Source organism: Odontesthes bonariensis, chromosome 20, assembly GCF_027942865.1.
Source record: "Odontesthes bonariensis isolate fOdoBon6 chromosome 20, fOdoBon6.hap1, whole genome shotgun sequence".
In the NCBI taxonomy this organism is placed as follows: domain Eukaryota; kingdom Metazoa; phylum Chordata; class Actinopteri; order Atheriniformes; family Atherinopsidae; genus Odontesthes; species Odontesthes bonariensis.
The window spans coordinates 11,083,410-11,105,442 of NC_134525.1; the positions used below are offsets into that span (position 1 = coordinate 11,083,410).

Below are 22,033 nucleotides of genomic sequence, written 5' to 3' on the forward strand. Positions count from 1 at the left end.
ACACAAAGATGTTGTTAAATGATGCAGAACTGAAATACTGAACGTTACGAACACATTTCTTGAAATGCAGTTTTGGCTGAACAGCAGCTTTACAACATCAGCAGCTCTCTGATACTTTCAGACAGTGATACTGATCTACAGTATTACATATTAATACATTCATTTTTTTGTACAGCAGCTTCGCTGCTACGGTTTGGTGGTGGTGGAGAACAGCGATCTTCAGGCTGTTGGAAAATGGAAATTTGACAACGAATTTCTTAACCTTAAGCTGCTTCTTCTGCTCGAGGCGACAGACCCTTGTAAATCGTCCTGCGCATGTGTGAATCTTGAAACTGATTTAGCTCCGACCAAGAAAACAAAAACAAACCAAATGGAACAAAAATAGACTAACAGACCACAGATAATGACTTTCAGGATAGTAACAGCAAAGATCTGACAAAGAGTGAGTTTAACAAAGGAGTATGTATACTGAGGGTAACTAATGAGGAAGCGGCTGCAGCTGTGGTTCATTGAGTTGGAGACTGGAAGTGGAACTGAAAACCAAACAGGGAAACAGTATTCTATGACAAAATCTAAACACAGGGACACATAAAGCGAAACAAAGAACACAGAACAAAAGACTGAGAAATGATTACAGAGAAAAGACTGAACTCAAGGACTAGAAAATCACAAGAAACCATGAGAGTAACTACAAACAAAAAAGACAAATTAAGACAAGACCAACAGAATAAATTCTAATTTAAACCCACAACTCAAGAATGCAAACAAGAAAACAGAAAACCCAAGACAAGTTTCACAAACCCTGACATTTAAAACAGAATCATACTGCAGACATCAAATTAAATGATAAAAGAATCATCATCATTTTATTCTTTTGTGTTGTCTGAATAAAGTAGTCTTTGTTTTATCATTATTTTGTTTCTGTTGCAGTTCAAACCTGTCAGATTTGTCCCAACTATTATTTTAACACGTTCCTGCACAGGTTAACATGTCACAGAGTCAACTCTTTGGAAACAGGTCATTGGGTATGAATTACACATTTAAACATAGTCCCGAGTTTTTAAAGCTGACTTGTAACATGTACTGCTTTTGTTTTGTTTTGTGCAGCTCCAGTCAGGACAGCTCAGTTCCTACATACCTACCTTTTTCAGCTGAAGTAATTCTAGTTTCTCCCAAATATTAGGCAGGTTGTAGCATGTCTCAGACCATTATAACTGCCTCTATCATTTATAGGAATAACACAAGTCTTTTTACACTTGTGCGGCACCTTCACACAAACAACACAGGAATATGAACAGGATATGCAACAATGTTTTTGGTGATCATGATGTTTCTGTGCTTGATAAAAGTCTCCACAGCAGGTGAGTCTCATGTTCATCATTTCTGCAGCTGCTGCCACAAATGTTTTTGCTTCTTTCTAACTTTCCCCTCGTAGGAAAATGCTTTTGTCATCACGACATGTTAAGTTGTTCTAGTCTTTATATAATGGTTCTGTTTTTAGTACAAAAGATTTTCAGGTCGGGAGCAGATGAGTCTGAAGCAAAACTCTTATTTGAAGACTTTTCTTCAGCTTTTATCACAATGTTTCACCATTTTCAAACTGAAAGACTTCCCTCCCATTTTTAATGACCAGTCCTGCACTAAAAAGCAGGTTCAATATACTCAGGTCATCATTAGGTGATCTAGTTTAACTAACCCTAAGAACGGAGATCTCTCTAAGCAGCTGACTGATATACGCGCAAAATGAAAAGAGTGAAACATTTTTAACTTCAGTTATGAGGCAAACTTTACTTTGCCAACAGACGAGAGAAAGTTAAACAGACTGTGTGCTGGTTAATTGTTCTGTTAATGAGATCCAAGATTAAATGATAAATAAAGATAAATGAACTGTTTAAATATACAATAGCAACAACAAAGCTAAAGTCCATAAGTTTTTTAAATAAAACTGTAACAAGCACAGCTGATTGTTTCACATAGAGTTAGTAGTTAAATCATTTTTATTTGTTAAAATGTGTGTATTAGATGGGATTTACTGTTTAGAGACAGAATGATTAATGACGTCTAAGATAAGGTCAGCTACGTAGATCATCTTGTCTCGGTGTAGAACTCATGACATGTTTATACATGTGGAGTTTTTCTTTGTTCTCTCTGGAACTTTTTCATCTGCTTTCATTTTCAGAACTTCTTTAAGTCTTTTGTTATTGAAGACAACTTAATGGAAAACGTATCAAAATCATCACATCATTGCATAAAAATCTATTTTAAAAAAACATGCAGAATACAAACACCTTTAAACTGTATTTCTATGTGAAGTCCATAAGCTGTCACACAACTGCAACGCACACAGCTGAAAGGTTTATGCAGAGTTGTTTTGATAATTTTCATTATTTTGGCAGCATCTTTTAGATGGGAAATACGGTTTAATTAAACAGTTAAAAATAAATGTTTTCTATAAACTTTATCTTTGATCAGCAGCAGTTAGTTTCAAATGCAAGTCAAGCATGTCTCGGACCATTATAAACGCCTCTACCTTTAACAGGAAAAAAACGCTCTGTTCAGAGCTGTGCTGCACCATCACATGAAGCGTAGCAGGAATATGGACATATCAAGTATATCCTGCCATGTTTTCGGTGATCATGATGTTTCTCTACTTGATAAAAGTCTCCACAGCAGGTGAGTCTCATGTTCATTTCTGCAGCTGCTGCCACAAATGTTTTTGCTTCTTTCTAACTCTACTCTCGTAGAAACATGCTTTTGTCATGACGACATGTTAAGTTGTTCTAGTCTTAATATAATGGTTCTGTTTTTAGTACGACAGATGTTTGTTAAGACACTAATTCACTTTATCTTGTTATAACCTTGACTGTGCTTGGAAAAGATTTCCAGCTCAGGAGCAGATGAGTCTGAAGCAAAACTCTTCATTTAAAGACTTTTCTTCAGCTTTTATCACAATGCTTCACCATTTTCAAACTGAAAGACTTCCCTCCCATTATTAATGACCAGTCCTGCACTACAAAGCAGGTTCAATATACTCAGGTCATCATTAGGTGATCTAGTTTAACTAACCCTAAAAACGGAGAGCTCTCTATATAATTGATACTGATCTACGCGCCTTTATTTAAAAATTTTGGCGCTGGTATCAGTTGACCAATCACAGTCCAGCTGCAGCCGAAGCAGGAAGGAAAGACGACAAAAAGGGGAAAGAAAAAGCGAGCTGATCAGTATCACTGCCACATCATTACAGCAGGAGTAGATCTGATTCATTTCTGATTGTGTATTTCATTAAATGTATGTAATACAGATCATTATTAAACTATGTTTATATTATAAACTTGTCTATTCTGTCAGATTTAACACAGTCAGAGGGCTTTTTGTAAAAGTTCATTTTATAACACCCATGCTTTAAAATGCTGAACAAAAGGGTTTTTATATTATAATTTTTTTTAAATCTATTTTTATTGATATTTAATTTTAATTCTCTTTTCATTGGTAGCAGGACAAGGAATAATTTCACTGCACATTTTACTGTGTATAATTATGTATGTGACAAATAAAACTATCTTGAATCTTTAAATTGTTTAATGAGTTATCACATTTTTAAACCTTTTCTAAGATGCATGAGGGAAAGAATGTGAATAAGCAGATATCAGCTGATGCAATTTTATAAATTTGATACACTGCCCACTCATTTAATATGTATAAAAAAGGAAATATTTTATATTTCAATTATTACTTTGATTAAATGTTAGTTCCAAGTCAGCAGGAACAACCTTTAGAGGAATAACTCCCTGTTGTTTTTTTTTTGGCTCCAGAAACATTCACATCTCTAATAAAGATGCTTTTGAGTCAAAGTCAAACAGCAGAATTTGTATTTGACTCTTTTTATCTATTTCTGTTTTTCAAAAGCATGTAATGATATCACCTGGTGCTAATGAGAATAATTATTTTCCTGAGTGAAAGACGGAAGCATAAAAACTAGAAACAGAGGGATGATAGAGGGAACTCTGTCATCTCTAAAGACAGGCAGATCTGGGGCAACACTTGCATTGGCAGCCATCACAGTCGGTGGTTTCAGTGGGTTTTAGGACAGCCAGCATGATGCAGAAATGTGAAGAGAACATTTCATGTTATTCTGTTCTTTTCTTTAGTCAACTGCACATAAACAAGGTTAGTTCTTGATGCAGGTCTCCACTAACAAAGGTTTCACCTTCTGTTTCAGATACTGAGGTGTCCTGTGTTGTCATGGAGATCTGCATCTTGCCGTGTAGTTTCCAGGGTGGAGATGATACAGTTATCCACTGGATTAAGATGGCAGCTGGACACCCTCGTGTCCACTCTTTCTACCAAAACAAAGACCAGCTGGGAGTTCAGGACCAGCGTTTCAGAGGCAGAACGTCACTGTTCCAGGATCAGATCTCCAGAGGAAACGTCTCACTGCAGCTGACAGGGGTGAAGGTTCAGGACCAGGGCAGATACGAGTGCTTCATCAGCACCATCAGTGGAAACAAAGACACATTTATCAACCTGAAAGTGGACGGTATGAGAAACACTCAGTAAATGTCCTCTTTATTTGAAGGTGCACTGCAACTTGAAGAGAAAACTTTGTCAGAACTTACATGTCAACTTTTTTTTTTTAAAATAGAAATGAGATCGCCATCAAACTGGAATTAATCATGTAGCAGCTTTTTTTTAAATATATTTTCATTATTCTTTTGTGCAGCTCCAGTCAGGAAAGTCAGCATCGATCAGGTAGGAAACAGGATCACCTGCAGCTCTAACTGGATCTACCCTGAACCTGAGCTCACCTGGTCCACCAGCCCTCCATCCAACATGAGCCTCCAGGACACAGCCTCCGTCCAGCAGACTGAACAGCAGCTTTACAACATCAGCAGCTCTCTGATACTTTCAGACAGTGATACTGATCTGATCTACAGCTGCACCGTCAGCACCAGAACAAGCAGCAGGAGAGCTACATGGAGACAAATCTGTGAGTATTTTTACTGATCTGATTTACTGCAGGATGCATTATTAATAATGAATTAAGACAAAGATACACTAATCATCTCCGGATAAAGTCAGAGACATTCGGACCATCTCTGTGTCTGATGAGTCAGACTGAAGAGATAAAGGGATAGTTCGCCTCTTTTGACATGAAGCTGTATAACATCCCATATTAGCAATATCATTTATGAACATTTTCTTACCCCCTGCTGCGTCCTGTGAGCCGAGTTCCGGCCTCGTTTAGGCGTTGACGAAAGTAGTCCGGCAAGTTGGCTGGGGCTTAAAAAATAAAGCGTCTTGCTTCTCAAAACAATATGCGTCAACAGAGTAATACATTTGCATCACAAAATCATCCATCCAGAAAAGGTCAGACCTCACAATCGCTTGGCGCTCCGCTATTTCTCTCTACCTTCATATCAGTATGGGCTGTGTAAACCGTGCAGACCGAAGAGCAGACAGAGCAGTAAACACCGTAACAGGCGCGGCTATCGCTAGGTGGCTGTACGCATTGATACGAAGGGAGGCAAAAATAGCGCCAAGCGATGTGAGGTCTGACTTTTTCTGGAGGGAGGATTTTGTGATGCAAATGTATTACTCTTTTGAAGGCATATTGTTTTGAGAAGCAAGACGCTTTATTTTTTAAGCCCCAGCCAACTAGCCGGACTACCTTCATCAACACCAAAACGAGGCTGGAACTCGGCTCACAGGACGCAGCAGGGGGTAAGAAAATGTTCATAAATTATATTGCTAATATGGGATGTCATACAGCTTCATGTCAAAAGAGGCGAACTATCCCTTTAAGAAGTTTCTCAGAGACTACAGGATGTGGGTGTCCTCTAGTTTCCTCCCACAGTCCAAAGACCTACGTGTTACATTAACTACAGCAGGTATAAGGCTGGGATAGAAAATGGATGGAGGGATGGATACAAGATGCTGTAAATGTCATTTCAGTGACTTTTATATCATGAAAAGATAAAAGAAGAGATCTTAAGTCAGAATCTGTTGATAAAAAGCTGAATATGTGTGTCTGATTCTGTGTTATTTCAGCTTCAGTTAATGGCAGATACTCTGAAGCAACGATCTCCTGCTCTGCCTCAAACACTTCTCTAACAAGCCTCATCTGGAGATTCAGCCACAGTCAGATCATCCTGACCAAAACTGGTCCTGATGTTACCTACATAGTGTCAGAGGAGTGGAGGCAGCATGTGAAGGATGTTTCAGAGTCAGGCAGCCTCACACTACAGGACTTAACTTCACATCAGGAGGGAAAATACACATGTGAGCTCAGTAACTCTGAGGAGACGATGATAACTGTCATCTCTCTGAGGATGAATTCAGGTAAAATAACAAGTTAGAACCATCAGAACTGTTTATATATATACTGTATATATTTAAGAACTGGAAGAATCTGTCAATTATCTGTAAAATCAATGTCAATCATAGCCATTAGAACATAAATCATCCAGAAAAACTTCAGTTTTCTGACATTTCTAACATTTCAGAGAATTCAGTGAATGTTGGAGGCATCATCGGTGGAGTGTTAGCAGCAGCAGCAGCAGCAGCAGCAGCAGCAGTCGGTCTGTTGATCTTCTGGAAAAAGCGAAAAGGTAAAACAATGATCCGACTTAACTTTTCAATTAAAATTTTTCATTGTGTATATTGTTTGTGTTGATGATGTTAACTGCCAATGATTTGTAAAAAAGCAAAAAGTAAAAGGATCTGACTCCACATCTAATTAAATTTGACATATGTTGAAATAAAGTAGATTCATGACAGACTTTAAGTATAAAAAGTTAAAAATGCTTGTGTAGATCCAACATTAGAGCTGGGCTACAGCTCAAACAAAGCGGCACGGGACGATTTTTTTTTTAGGACGGAGTTCACCGCCAACAACTTTCACCATTTCGTAGATTCAGGATGATCAGAAACAGCTGAACAAGAATCTGATGAGCTCACAGATAATGTTGGAACATAAAAGTCCCTGCCTGGGCCAGACTGTGAATCAGGGCTTCTTCACCAACACTAAACAGAGACAGATTGAAACATCCCAAAAGAGAAAATCAGAAATATTTTGATGGTATTAAGGCATTAAACCATAAAGGCATCTGGAGAGCTGCCGTGCATATTGAATAATGTTTGGTCATAAGGTCAACTTTAACTTTGCAGTTAAAAAGAAATTAAGGATCAGAGTTCATCATAATGTGAAATATTTATATATATCAACAGATGGATGAAAACCGACTTCTGACAAATGAGGTTTTGTTGGACTTCGACTGAAGACTCTCCTTCACCATCCTGCCAGATATTCTGATGAAAACTGCTGCAAAGTTTTTTAGATAAGTGGATCATAAACTTATCAGATATGGAAATTGTTTTCTGTGCATATCAGCACAGTTTTTTTGATTGTTTTAGATGTCATGTCTGAAAATCTTTTTTCCACACTTTTGGCTCAGTTTTCATCTGTTTCATGGTTTACCAGTAAGATGGTTTTCTTTTGAACTGACCAAAAAAAAAAGATTATTTCTGTTAAATCCAGCAGAGGGCGCTGTTTTATCATTCATTCATTGTACTGAATGAAAACTGGCAGTGTTGTGTTTTTGACTTGAATATTTTACTTTTTCACTGGTCAGGTTTTTTTCATGTTACAGTCCCTGCTCTGTCCTTCTCCTTGTTATGTTACAGTGATACTGTTAGGTCTGTTGTATTATTGTAAGTTATTATTATTATTATTATTGTTGTTGTTATTATTATGTTAATCTTATCTGTCATAAGTTCAGTAATTACAGTCTTATTTTCTCAGACTGTATCAACTCTGAACCCTCTCAGACGAGCTTTCTGTCCTTTCTTTAAGGAGTCTTCAGGAATAGTTCTCCAGGCTTCTTGAAGGACATCCCAAAGCTCTTCTTTGGATGTGGGCTGCCTTTTGTTCCGTTCTCTGCCAACATGATCCCACACTGCTTCAGTAATGTTGAGCTCCGGGCTCTGGGGAGGATTCATCCCTCCATCAGACCTGCTGCCACTGATTTTCAGCCCACTTCTTGTGTCCTTTGGCACAGCTCAGCCTTTTCTCCCTGTTTCCCTTCCTTAAGAACAGCTTCTTGACAGCCACCCTTCCATGGAGACCATTTCTTCAGAAATTAGTTAATGAAGTGCTGATGTAGAGATAAAGCATTTTGTCATGAAGTATTTTATCTTCAGCTGTTAATGTGAAATCAGCTGTTTATAGCTAACCTGCTAACAAGGAAGCACTTTGTTGTAAATCCTGAATGCTGTAGTTGCCATGTTGTTGTCTGACTGAATAAAGATAAATATCTGTGTGATCATGTGTCTGATGATATCAGGAGGTTAATTAAGGATTATTTAGGGCAGGGACGTCTCTCCTGGCAGGTTTGATTTGGGTTGTCAACATGCTGCTGAGAACAGGTGGCCAATTTTCTGTCCACTGTGTTCATTTTTAAACCAAAACCTTTATTAACTCATAAACAGCAGAACAGACATTAACAGCTAAATAGAAAAAATGAAAGCACTAAATATGGTGACAGAGTGAAGGTTGGGGAAACATCCAAAGTGAAAAGATATTTACAAGTGAAAGGAAAGAATAATATTCCTTTCAGGTTCCCACACTTCCATCAAGTTAGTTGTCTCTAAAGCTATTCGTCTTTGACTGAATCACTCTGACAGCTTTTCATTTCCACGTGTGGATCTTTAAAGTGAATCAAACAAAGTAAGATGTAACCAGGTCAAGTTTTATTAAAAGTCTGTTTTTAAAGGCAGAAAATGAAGCAAAGAGAATAAAACAGGTGTCCAACTTTACGCTGTGGCTTTTCTGTAAATTCAGATGGAAAGCATGTCGTGATGGCAGCTGGATTTAAGGATCAATTCCATTACTGATCATTTTTACCCAACTTGAACATTATTATTCCAAAGGAGACATAGGTCAACATGATATACATTGTTGAACTTCTTTAAGTCTTTTGTCTTTAAATCAATACTATGTTCTACCTTTGTGCGGCTAGAATGAGTTTTAATATTACGATTGGCCTGTCTCCTATGCCCTTCGGGGGTCTGAGTTGGAAAAACTGCGCTATGTAACTTTGCTGGACCGGCCCGGGAGCTGAGCGGAAGTACTTCGACTTGCTTTCTGGCACACCTACCACAAAAACAAATAGACCCCTCTCACGCTCCCAGGTACATTTGATTACTTTTACCTTCTCGGTCGACATAGCTTGCACCTTCTGACTCCTCGCCGGTTCGTCAACAAACGTGAAACGTGAAAGCGAAAGGGTGTTGTATTTACGACAGTGTAACCGTACATTACCTCCAAGCCTGTAGGGGGAGCTCGGCTTTTTGAGAAATTACATTGTATTGCTTTAAAGAAAACTTGAGAAATGGGTCAGAATGATCGCATCATAGTATTAATTCAGGGCTCTCAAGTCTCACGCAATGAGCGTGAAACACACGCATTTCAACAAGTTCACACGCTCACACGCCACACATGCCATTTCTCACGCTGAGAAATGATCAACTTGGTCACACAGAAATTCTAATGGCCGATACTATAAACGAGTCAATGGCAGGTTACTGTGCGCTCGTACAGCTCAGAACTATAGCTCTGGTACAGCTGTCTTGATTTAGCAACCCATCGGTAAATCACAAAATAGAATTTCTCAGCCAATCAGAAAACAGAATTTCTTGTTGCCGGGTGTGAAATAGCTTTCAGCTCCAAGCACGCGTCCCATGAATGCACAGCGGACATAACCTATTATGCTCTGAATGCGTGCAGAAGTTGTAGACGAGCTGGAGGTGGAAGAGAACCGTCAGGATCATCAGCAGGTCATATCTTCATTTATTTGAATATTTTATTAGTTACTACAGTTTTCCTACTCCTTGTAAAAGACCAATACCTGCCGATTAAAGTGTTCGTTGGAGTAGTAGACCTAAATATTCAGCACACACCCTTTGACATGAGCAACTTAATGAAAAATGAAAAATATGTAGGAGTGTAATTAGGCTTCCGTGGTTAATTTTTTTCAAAGGTGACTGGTATGAGCAGATTCCCAATAAGGCTATCTACAATTGCCAAACTGGTATTAGTTCTGCCACACTGAAATGCTGATGCAGAGAGGGTTTTTTCCATGGTGGGGCTCAATAAAACCAAGACCAGGAACACGTTGGCTCTGAATGGAACTCTGTCATCCATCATGACTGTGAAAATGGCTGACATTGAGCCACAGTGCTTTAAATGGGAGCCCCCAATATCAGTCATCAAGCATCAAAATCTGCCACAAACACTTACAACAACACATATATTTTTTTGTTTGTTAAGACTTTGCATACCTAAAACAATTTCTTTTAAAATATAGCAGAATTTAGTGTAAAAGTGAAGATTTGTGATTTTGGTATAAATAAAACAATTTCTTTGTTCCTTAAGTAGCTAGTTTATGGCGATGGGATACTGCAAGGGACCAGCCCCCCACCGCCCAAAAAAAAAGAAACCGAAAGAAACCCCGCCGCGCACACGGCCCGGCCCCTGCCCTGCCCGAATCTCACTCCAAGCAAACTTGAAAACTTGAGAGGCCTGGTATTAAAATCCTTAATATGTTTATCATTTTAAAGTTGGTGTGGAACTTGTCAGGGTGTTGTGGTGAGGTAGGACATGGATGCGGACTTTCAAAAAGCAAACTTGATTTATTTTCACAAAAAACAAAGTTCAAACAAATAAACTGTGACAAAACAAACGAAGAGCTTGACATGACATGGCATGGAATAGAATGGAATGAAATGAAATGAATAAATAAATACTTAGCTTTCTGTGACAAGGACCATGGATGATGGAGAAAGGATCTGACAAACTGAAAGGGGAAACCTGGAAACTAAATAGAGGACTGGGAGTGATTAGTGAATGAGTGCAGCTGATGGGGAAAATACAGGTGAAGTGAGTGAGTGAAAAACAATGGCAAAACCCAACTAAACATGAACTCAAAAACCAAGACCTAAAACATGATAAAACACAAAACTAAAACATGGGAAAAGTCACATGGGCGTGACAGAACTATTGTATTCATTACTGGAAATCATGAAACATCACAGCACACAGAAAGTCAAATAAATATTGACACGTGTCATAGTGATGAAGAAAATCATCAACTTCACTTTACTTATAGTAAAAATATCCAGATACCTTTAAACTGTCCTTCTATGTAAAATACAGAAGTTGTTTACGCAACCATAACAAGCATAGCTGAATGTTTTATGTAGAGGTGTTTCAATCATTTTCTGTGTTTAAATGCATTCTTTTGAATGGGATTTACAGTGTGACTGAACAGTTAAAAGAAACTGTTCTCCACTGAGTTTATGTTTGATCAGAAGCAGTTAGACTGCGTTCGTCCCTCCCAGATAGAAAGCAGGTTGTAGCATGTCTCAGACCATTATGACTAATTCTACCTTTGATAGGAAGCAAAAACGCTCTGTTCAGACCTGTGCTGCACCATCACATGAAGCGTAGCAGGAATATGGACATATCAAGTATATCCTGCCATGTTTTCGGTGATCATGATGTTTCTGTGCTTGATAAAAGTCTCCACAGCAGGTGAGTCTCATGTTCATTTCTGCAGCTGCTGCCACAAATGTTTTTGCTTCCTTCAAACTCTACCCTCGTAGGAAAATGCTTTTGTCATCAGGACATGTTAAGTTGTTCTAGTCTTTATATAATGGTTCTGTTTTTTAGTGCAACAGATGTTTGTTAAGACACTAATTCACTTTATCTTGTTATAACCATGACTGCGCCTGCAAAAGATTTCCAGCTCAGGAGCAGATGAGTCTGAAGCAAAACTCTTATTTGAAGACTTTTCTTCAGCTTTTATCACAATGTTTCACCATTTTCAAACTGAAAGACTTCCCTCCCATTTTTAATGACCACGGTCCTGCACTACAAAGCAGGTTCAATATACTCAGGTCATCATTAGGTGATCTAGTTTAACTAACCCTAAGAACGGAGATCTCTCTAAGCAGCTGACTGATATACGCGCAAAATGAAAAGAGTGAAACATTTTTAACTTCAGTTATGAGGCAAACTTTACTTTACCAACAGACGAGAGAAAGTTAAACAGACTGTGTGTTGGTTAATTGTTCTGTTAATGAGATCCAAGATTAAATGATGAATAAAGAAAAATGAACTGTTTAAATCTACAATAGCAACAACAAAGCTAAAGTCCATAAGTTTTTTAATAAAACTGTAACAAGCACAGCTGATTGTTTCACGTAGAGTTAGTAGTTAAATCATTTTTATTTGTTAAAATGTGTGTATTAGATGGGATTTACTGTTTAGAGACAGAATGATTAATGACGTCTAAGATAAGGTCAGCTACGTAGATCATCTTGTCTCGGTGTAGAACTCATGACATGTTTATACATGTGGAGTTTTTCTTTGTTCTCTCTGGAACTTTTTCATCTGCTTTCATTTTCAGAACTTCTTTAAGTCTTTTGTTATTGAAGACAACTTAATAGAAAACGTATCAAAATCATCACATCATTGCATCAAAATCTATTTTAAAAAAACAAGCAGAATACAAACACCTTTAAACTGTATTTCTATGTGAAGTCCATAAGCTGTCACACAACTGCAACACACACAGCTGAAAGGTTTATGCAGAGTTGTTTTGATAATTTTCATTATTTTGGAAGCATCTTTTAGATGGGAAATACGGTTTAATTAAACAGTTAAAAATAAATGTTTTCTATAAACTTTATCTTTGATCAGCAGCAGTTGGACTGAGCTCTTCACGCCCGTTTCAAATGCAAGTCAAGCATGTCTCGGACCATTATAAACGCCTCTACCTTTAACAGGAAAAAAACGCTCTGTTCAGACCTGTGCTGCACCATCACATGAAGCGTAGCAGGAATATGGACGTATCAAGTATATCCTGCCATGTTTTCGGTGATCATGATGTTTCTCTACTTGATAAAAGTCTCCACAGCAGGTGAGTCTCATGTTCATTTCTGCAGCTGCTGCCACAAATGTTTTTGCTTCTTTCTAACTTTCCCCTCGTAGAAACATGCTTTTGTCATGACGACATGTTAAGTTGTTCTAGTCTTTATATAATGGTTCTGTTTTTATTACAGCAGATGTTTGTTAAGACACTAATTCACTTTATCTTGTTATAACCATGACTGTGCTTGGAAAAGATTTCCAGCTCAGGAGCAGATGAGTCTGAAGCAAAACTCTTATTTGAAGACTTTTCTTCAGCTTTTATCAAAATGTTTCACCAATTTCAAACTGAAAGACTTCCCTCCCACTCATCTGCACTCCTTTATTCAAAAATGTTGGCGCTGGTATCAGTTGACCAATCACAGTCCAGCTGCAGCCGAAGCAGGAAAGAAAGACGACAAAAAGGGGAAAGAAAAAACGAGCTGATCAGTATCACTGCCACATCATTACAGCAGGAGTAGATCTGATTTATTTCTGATTGTGTATTTCATTAAATGTATGTAATACAGATCATTATTAAACTATGTTTATATTATAAACTTGTCTATTCTGTCAGATTTAACAGTCAGAGGGCTTTTTGTAAAAGTTCATTTTATAACACCCATGCTTTAAAATGCTGAACAAAAGGGTTTTTATGTTATAATTTTTTTTTTAATCTATTTTTATTGATATTTAATTGTAATTCTCTTTTCATTGGTAGCAGGACAAAGGAATAATTTCACTGCACATTTTACTGTGTATGATTGTGTATGTGACAAATAAAACTTGAATCTTTAAATTGTTTAATGACTTATCACATTTTTAAACCCTTTGTAAGATGCATGAGGGAGAAAAATGTGAATATGCAGATATCAGCTGATGCAATTTTATAAATTTGATACACTGCCCACTCATTTAATATGTATAAAAAAGGTAATATTTTATATTTCAATGATTGCTTTGATTAAATGTTAGTTCCAAGTCAGCAGGAACAACCTTTAGAGGAATAAGTCCCTGTTTGTTTGTTTTTGGCTCCAGAAACATTCACATCTCTAATAAAGATGCTTTTGAGTCAAAGTCAAACAGTAGAATTTGTCTTTGACTCTTTTTATCTATTTCTGTTTTTCAAAAGCATGTAATGATATCACCTGGTGCTAATGAGAATAGTTATTTTCCTGAGTGAAAGACGGAAGCATAAAAACTAGAAACAGAGGGATGATAGAGGGAACTCTGTCATCTCTAAAGACAGGCAGATCTGGGGCAACACTTGCATTGGCAGCCATCACAGTCGGTGGTTTCAGTGGGTTTTAGGACAGTCAGCATGATGCAGAAATGTGAAGAGAACATTTCATGTTATTCTGTTCTTTTCTTTAGTCAGCTGCACATAAACAAGGTTAGTTCTTGATGCAGGTCTCCACTAACAAAGGTTTCACCTTCTGTTTCAGATACTGAGGTGTCCTGTGTTGTCATGGAGATCTGCATCTTGCCGTGTAGTTTCCAGGGTGGAGATGATACAGTTATCCACTGGATTAAGATGGCAGCTGGACACCCTCGTGTCCACTCTTTCTACCAAAACAGGGACCAGCTGGGAGTTCAGGACCAACGTTTCAGAGGCAGAACGTCACTGTTCCAGGATCAGATCTCCAGAGGAAACGTCTCACTGCAGCTGACAGGGGTGAAGGTTCAGGACCAGGGCAGATACGAGTGCCTCATCAGCACCATCAGTGGAAACAAAGACACATTTATCAACCTGAAAGTGGACGGTATGAGAAACACTCAGTAAAACACCAACAAATACATTAAGACAAATGTAGAAAACATTTCTGTTCCTCTTTATTTGAAGGTGCACTGCAACTTGAAGAGAAAACTTTGCCAGAACTTACATGTCAGCTTTCTATAGAAATAGAAATGAGATCGCCATCAAACTGGAATCATTAACCATTGATCAGCTTTTTTGTTATTTTGTTTTGTTTTGTGCAGCTCCAGTCAGGAAAGTCAGCATCGATCAGGTAGGAAACAGGATCACCTGCAGCTCTAACTGGATCCACCCTGAACCTGAGCTCACCTGGTCCACCAGCCCTCCATCCAACACGAGCCTCCAGAACACAGCCACAGTCCAGCAGGCTGAACAGCAGCTTTACAACATCAGCAGCTCTCTGATACTTTCAGACAGTGATACTGATCTGATCTACAGCTGCACCGTCAGCACCAGAACAAGCAGCAGGAGAGCTACTTGGAGACAAATCTGTGAGTATTTTTTATTGATCTGATTTACTGCAGGATGCATTATTAATGATGACTTAAGACAGAGATACACTAATCATCTCCGGATAAAGTATCACAGAGATTAGACGAAGTTCAGGAGACAATAGGACCATCTCTGTTTCTGATGAGTCAGACTGAAGAGTTAAAGTGATAGTTCGGAGTAGATTCACCCTGGGGTCATTTGAACCGTGATATCCAGCCAAGTAGCCCACCCGCAGTTTTTTCGATATTGGCTGAACATCAGCTGAGTTACTGAGTTATCCCGAATAGCTTCGTACAAGCGCTAATGGAACCTGGCAGTATCTCCAAAATTACCACACTAAAATCACATGCCATGACACCAAACTTCTACAGTAGAACAAATATGGTCTGTACTCACAAAGCGATGCATTTGGAAGTTTGAAAATAGTCCAGGAGTTTATTATTATCAACACAAGCCTGATAGCTTCTCTGCTGCTAAAGCTGCGTCAACGTCACTTCAGGGAGCTGGGAGCTTCAAAGTAAGATGAGGGTTGATCTACTACTGTAGACAACAAAGCAAGGCTGCTCAATTTCTCCATTGATAAAATAAATTCACAACTCTACAACATAAAAATTCATAAAAAACATGTAGAATATAGCATATACTTTGTTGTCTACAGTAGTAGATCAACCCTCATCTTACTTTGAAGCTCCCAGATCAAGGAAGTGATGTCGACGCAGCTTTAGCAGCAGATAAGCTATCAGGCTTGTGTTGATAATAATAAACTCCTGGACTATTTTCAAACTTCAAAATGCATCGTTTTGTGAGTACAGACCATAGTTGTACTACTGTAGAAGTTTGGTGTCATGGCATGTGATTTTAGTGTGGTAATTTTGGAGATACTGCCAGGGTCCATTAGCGCTTGTACGAAGCTATTCGGGATAACTCAGTAACTCAGCTGATGTTCAGCCAATATCGAAAAAACTTCGGGTGGGCTACTTGGCTGGATGTCACGGTTCAAATGACCCTAGGGTGAATCTACTCCGAACTATCACTTTAAGAAGAAGATGCTGGATGCATTTCAGTTACTTTTATATCATGAAAAGATAAAAGAAGAGATCTTAAGTCAGAATCTGTTGATAAAAAGCTGAATATGTGTGTTTGATTCTGTGTTATTTCAGCTTCAGTTATTGGCAGATACTCTGAAGCAACAATCTCCTGCTCTGCCTCAAACACTTCTCTAACAAGCCTCATCTGGAGATTCAACCACAGTCAGATCATCCTGATCAAACCTGGTCCTGATGTTACCCCCACAGTGTCAGAGGAGTGGAGGCAGCATGTGAAGGATGTTTCAGAGTCAGGCAGCCTCACACTACAGGACTTAACTTCACATCAGGAGGGAACATACACATGTGAGCTCAGTAACTCTGAGGAGACGATGCTAACTGTCATCTGTCTGAAGATGAGTTCAGGTAAAATAACAAGTTAGATCCTCAGGAAGTGTTTGCAAGAAACTGTCAATTATCCTTTAATAGTTATGTGATCCTATAGATGTAGAAAATGATGAAGAAACATCATGAAGCATCCAGGGAGTCTTCAATGATCTCTTCTTCTATTTCAGAAAATTCAGCCAATGTTGCAGTCATCATAGTCCCAGTGATTGGAGCCATTTTTGCTGTAATATTCTTCCTGGTGATGTTCTGTAAAAAGGCCAAAGGTAAAATGACCATCTGCTTCAATCTTTCAATTAATTTTGTGAATATTGTTTGTGTTAATGATGTTGTCATCTGAACTTTTCACAGATCAGTCAGAAAACAGAACATCAGACAGAGATGAAACCTCAGAGTAAGTCAGTCCTATTGTTTTCTAATCAATCTGCACTCCTTCATCCACCTCAAATAAAAAGAGGATCAGGTGTGAAGATCAGTCTGAGTTCACATTACATGGAAACATTATACACACTTAAGTTAATAACTTCTGTTTGACTCAATGAATAATTTTACTGTGAAAAAAATAACAAGTATGGAATTGAACTCTTTATTTGGATTTTATAGTAAGTTTTTGTACATTTTGCAACAGAAGCAGAGATGTTCAGGATACTCATGAAGCCCCGACTGATGATGTCCCGTCTGACTCCAACCAACGAGCCTCCAACATCCCTCTGATTCAGTCAGATGAGGACTCTGATGAAGAGGTCTGTCACTTTATTAGATGACTGTGTTAGAAATGTATTTTTATTGACACAATGACAACAGTAAACGGATGAAAACATTCTGATGACTTGATATATTGTGAAAATAACACCAGCTTCTTGTGTTGGTGATTATTTTCAAACCAGTTGCCATGAAAACATGCAGCCATTTTACATTTTCAGGAGACCATAATCTGGTTTATGTACCACCTTTATCCATTAACATCTTTATCCACAAACCTCGGAGTAAAAATGGACCACATCAACCACATTTACAAAACCTCCTTCTTCCCCCTCAGAAATATCTCGAAACTCCGCCCCTCACTCACCTGACTCTGACTCTGAAAAACTCGTCCATGCCTTTGTCTCCTCCAGGCTGGACTACTGCAACGCACTTCTCATCAGGATCCCTGGCAAGAGCCTCAAAAAGCTCCAATACATCCAAAACAGCGCCGCCAGGATCCTGATGAGAGTGCGTAAGCGAGAACACATCACACCCATACTCCAATCACTCCACTGGCTTCCTATCGTATCCCGGACCGAATACAAGATTTCCCTGCTAACCCATCAGTGCATCCATGGCAACGCCCCCTCCTACCTCAAAGAACTAATCTCCCTTCAACCATCAACACGCAACCTCCGCTCTTCAAACACCAACCTCCCCAAACCTGTCAGGGCTAAGCTACGAACTATGGGCGACCGGGCCTTTAGCTCGGTTGCCCCTGAGCTGTGGAATGCTCTTCCTGCATACCTCAGAGCACCACAGTCAATTGACACTTTTAAAAGAGGACTTAAGACCTACCTTTTTAGCAAAGCCTTTCCATGATTGCTTTGGTTTTACTTGTCCTCACGTTTTAATAATTTCTTGATTTCTATTTCCTTAGTTGATATTTGTTTGCTTGCTTGTTTTTTTTTTGTTTGTTTTTCATATTCTGTAGCACTTTGAGGTTCGGAAGAATGTAATGTGCATTGTAAATAAAATCCATTATTATTATTATTATTATTATTATTAACAATGAGTACTGTTTTGGAGGGGTAGTGGATATCCACCCCAGAGACCCCAGTTTGACTCCTGCAGGAAGCTTTTCTTGTTTTGTTGTTTTTATCTACTTTACAACTCTGTCACTCTGTGGTTTAACATGTTTTAAAAAGAATCTTTGCCACATGGTTATCTTTTTGAAAGTGAAACATCCGCTTCATATTTGGGAAAAACAATTCTATTTCCAATCAAATACATCACGAATATAACCTGCACATTTCATAAACACATTCCTGTGAGGGGACAACTTCGTTGCTACAGCAATGACTAATTTTTTATTTACACAATATTGTAACATTACGATAAAATAACTGTTTTTTTCATCTAAACTTAACTTAGATTCAATAACATCAATTATGTGAAAACATATTTTGTGAAACTGACATTCAATGTTTTTTGTTTTGTTTACAGAGTAATTTAAATGGAAGAAACTACAAATGAAGAACAGTGCTGTGCAATAAACCAGTGGGTGTCCCACATAGCAAAAATTGGTCTGGACCAGTTCCAAATACCACAAAGAATGATCCGGTTTGCCAGAGCTGGTCCACACATGGGCCAGCACTGGGCCAGCTGCGGGCCACCATTGCCAGATCTGGCCCACATCCGGTTCACTTACCACTTGGCTTGCCATGCCAGCAGTAGGCCAGAATGGCCTTGACCCATCTGCTATGTGGGGTGTCAGGGACCATCACTGACACGTCTTTTTTGGAAAGATGAAGGACAAAGACTGTTCTGAACAGCACTTTAAAAGAAAAGGAGTAAGGTATGAAGAGATTTGTGAAAGGAAACAGCTTGTTGGAGCACACACCACAGAAGCAGTTCATGCCTCTTCTTCTTCTGCTTCTCCCCATAATTAGAACTAACCTGTGTAAGAATTAGGGGTGCACCGATCAATTGATCGGCCGGCTGATTTCTTTCATTTTGGGTGATCGGCGATCAGCCGATACTTGCATGTGAAACCAATCTTATCCACCGATTTAAAAAAAAAAAAAAAAAAAAAAAAGTAAAATCTTTTTTTTATTATTGATTCTTTTTTTTATATACCAAAGGTCTGAAAATCAGCAACTGCCTCTTTTTCTCTGTGTGAGAGAGGGCTGACTGACCACCTCCTGTGATGTTAAAACAAGTTTGTATTGTTTCACGGGTATTGTTCAATGTTTTTCAATAAAATAAGATTGGGACATTGAAAGTGTATGCTGTCAGACTGGCCTTATAACACCTGACAGTGTCATTTCTAAAAAAAAAAAAAAAATCGGTATTGGCAGGTCAGGCTTTTTAAAGATCGTGATCGGCCAGAAAGCTGCAATCGGTGCACCCCTAGTAAGAATCATCCAAAACAGAATAAAGATCAAACTTTTTCAAAAATATTTGATTATCTAAATCTCACATTTTGTCTTGAAAATGAAGACAAGCTAACAAAATTAGATTTCGCTCTGTTACAGAAACTTCTGAGCTCAGTCACAGGTGGCTTAATCAGCACCCCCACTTTGAATGTTATCAGCCCATTAAATGGACTTTCAATGATAGTGCCAGGAGGTGCCATCCTTTACCTTCTAGGTGAAGGTATGAGGAGGCTCTGAGACAGTTTTTTCGTGGGTTTCATGACACGTTATATCCCCTTTCCTGCAGGGACAATAAAAGTTCAAACATTTATTGTCCCACGGGCGAAATTTGGTTTGCATCAGTGGTTAAAAAGACATAAACAATGCAAGAGACAAAAATACAAAATGACACTTTACACAAACATGAAACACAAGAGTGTTTACAGACAACCTAACCAACCTCAGCCACACTTGCACTAAAATGTAGTCCATTAAAATGTGACAACAATGGAAGGACAAATATAAAAAATAAATTCAATAAATATATTACAGTGCAGCTTTAAGTGTCATGAATGATTTAGTGATACCCACTTCTTTGAAGGCATTATTGTACTCCCCTCTCAGATTTTATCTGTCTTCATACACTAAAAATGTATGTGTTAAAACATCAATGAGAATTTGGAACCAGTTCAGAAAACATGTCAATCTGGGTGATATTTCTATCCTCCCTCCTCTCACTTCAAATGTTGCTTTTCCACCCTCACTGACTGACGAAGCGTGGTCGATATGGTCTAGGTTGGGTATCAAGTCCTTAAAGGATCTGTATATAGATGGGGTATTTGCATCATTTCAACAGCTATCTGGAAAATATTCCTTACCCACATCACATTTCTTTAGATATCTACAGATATGCAGCTTTGTTAAATCCTTATATTCCAATTTCCCTAATGTGCCTTCTGCTAACCCCCTTGACTCCCTCTTAATGCCTCTTCCTAATGGTAAAGGAATGATATCCTCTATTTATAATAGAACGTATGCCTTAAGACCAGTAAATCTCAATTAAATTAAGACTCAATGGGAGGAGGACCTGTGAATTGATATTTTAAATGTTGTATGGGACTCAATCTTACAACGTGTGCATTCATCGTCAATTTGCGCTAAACATGGCGTCATTCAGTGTAAGATTGTTCACCGTGTTTACTGGACTAGGGTCAAATTAAGCCGTTTTTTCCCCGACATTGACCCTACATGTGAGAGGTGTCACTCAGCACCTGCGACACTGGGACATACACTCTGGTTTTGCCCAAAATTATTTAAATACTGGTCCAAGGTCTTTGATATCCTGTCCTATGTATTAGAGCAAACAATTTCTCCTTCTCCCTTAACTGCGTTGTTTGGTGTTCTCCCCTCTACTATGTCCACATCTTCGTATAAGGCTGACTTTGTTGCATTTATCACTCTCGTAGCAAGGCGTCTAATTCTGCTTAGGTGGAAGTCTTCTAATGCCCCTTCATTCAGTTCCCTGATTAAAGATATCCTTTCTTTTATGAAAATAGAAAAAATAAAACACAGCATGAAGGGCTCTACCCGCAAGTTCACAAAAACATGGGGATATTTGTCTGATTACATTGACGAGTTGAACCTCCCCTCTGTGACAGACTAGAACTGTGTGCATATGTTACAGGAAATTGATTACTGTGGTAACAGATTTATTTATTTTTTCTAAGGTTGCAGGCTTTGTGTATTATGTAGGTATGCTTTTATTTTGTAATTTAAGTTTTGGTATTATTTTTGTTGTTATTATTACTTTTATAATTTATTTGTTCATGTTATGTTTCTGTTTAGTTTTTGTTAAATGGTGTACTGTATATGGTTGGGGGGTACCTGTGTGAAGTTGGCACCCCATATGTTGAAAATATGAATAAAAGCATTTTGGTTCGTTTGTGCACGATTGTGCAGGCAAAATCAGCGTTTGTGCACAAACCGTCTTGAAGATATTTAACTTTTAAGAGGTTGGTGACCTTAGGTCACTCAGCACCCCATTAACATCCAAATGACTCGAAAATGGTTGGAATCGTTTGTGCAGGCAAAATTAATATTTGTGCACAAATAGTTTTTTTATAAATATAAATTTTGCCTGCACAAACGATGCACAAACGATTCAAAGCATTTTCAAGTCATTGATGGGGTGCTGAGTGACCTAAGGTCACCAACCTCTTAAAAGTTAAATATCTTCAAGACGGTTTGTGCACAAACGCTGATTTTGCCTGCACAATTGTGCACAACG

General features: G+C 38.4%; 2 protein-coding genes across 4 annotated transcripts; both read left to right on the plus strand.

Annotated features, from left to right (window-relative positions):
* Positions 1–1,254: 1,254 nt before the first annotated feature.
* Positions 1,255–8,312, plus strand: LOC142369980 (uncharacterized). Its single transcript, XM_075452401.1, has 7 exons — positions 1,255–1,361; positions 2,540–2,673; positions 4,220–4,537; positions 4,721–4,987; positions 6,049–6,339; positions 6,504–6,608; positions 7,228–8,312. Exons 2-7 carry the CDS (start codon positions 2,622–2,624, stop codon positions 7,233–7,235), a joined length of 1,041 nt encoding a protein of 346 aa, XP_075308516.1. The 5' UTR covers positions 1,255–1,361; positions 2,540–2,621; the 3' UTR covers positions 7,236–8,312.
* A 1,853-nt stretch (positions 8,313–10,165) lies between these two features.
* LOC142370178 (uncharacterized) lies at positions 10,166–21,646 on the plus strand. 3 transcript variants are annotated; one of them, XM_075452628.1, is made up of 9 exons: positions 10,166–11,590; positions 12,847–12,980; positions 14,413–14,730; positions 14,948–15,214; positions 16,376–16,666; positions 16,816–16,911; positions 16,997–17,039; positions 17,274–17,388; positions 17,685–18,820. In XM_075452628.1, exons 2-9 carry the CDS (start codon positions 12,929–12,931, stop codon positions 17,850–17,852), a joined length of 1,350 nt encoding a protein of 449 aa, XP_075308743.1. In that variant the 5' UTR covers positions 10,166–11,590; positions 12,847–12,928; the 3' UTR covers positions 17,853–18,820. The 3 variants fall into 3 exon arrangements, with proteins under 3 accessions (XP_075308743.1, XP_075308744.1, XP_075308745.1); XM_075452629.1 differs by having other exon boundaries at positions 10,170–11,590; positions 17,761–18,820; XM_075452630.1 differs by lacking the exon at positions 17,685–18,820 and adding an exon at positions 18,836–21,646 and having other exon boundaries at positions 10,173–11,590.
* The last annotated feature ends 387 nt before the right edge of the window (positions 21,647–22,033 follow it).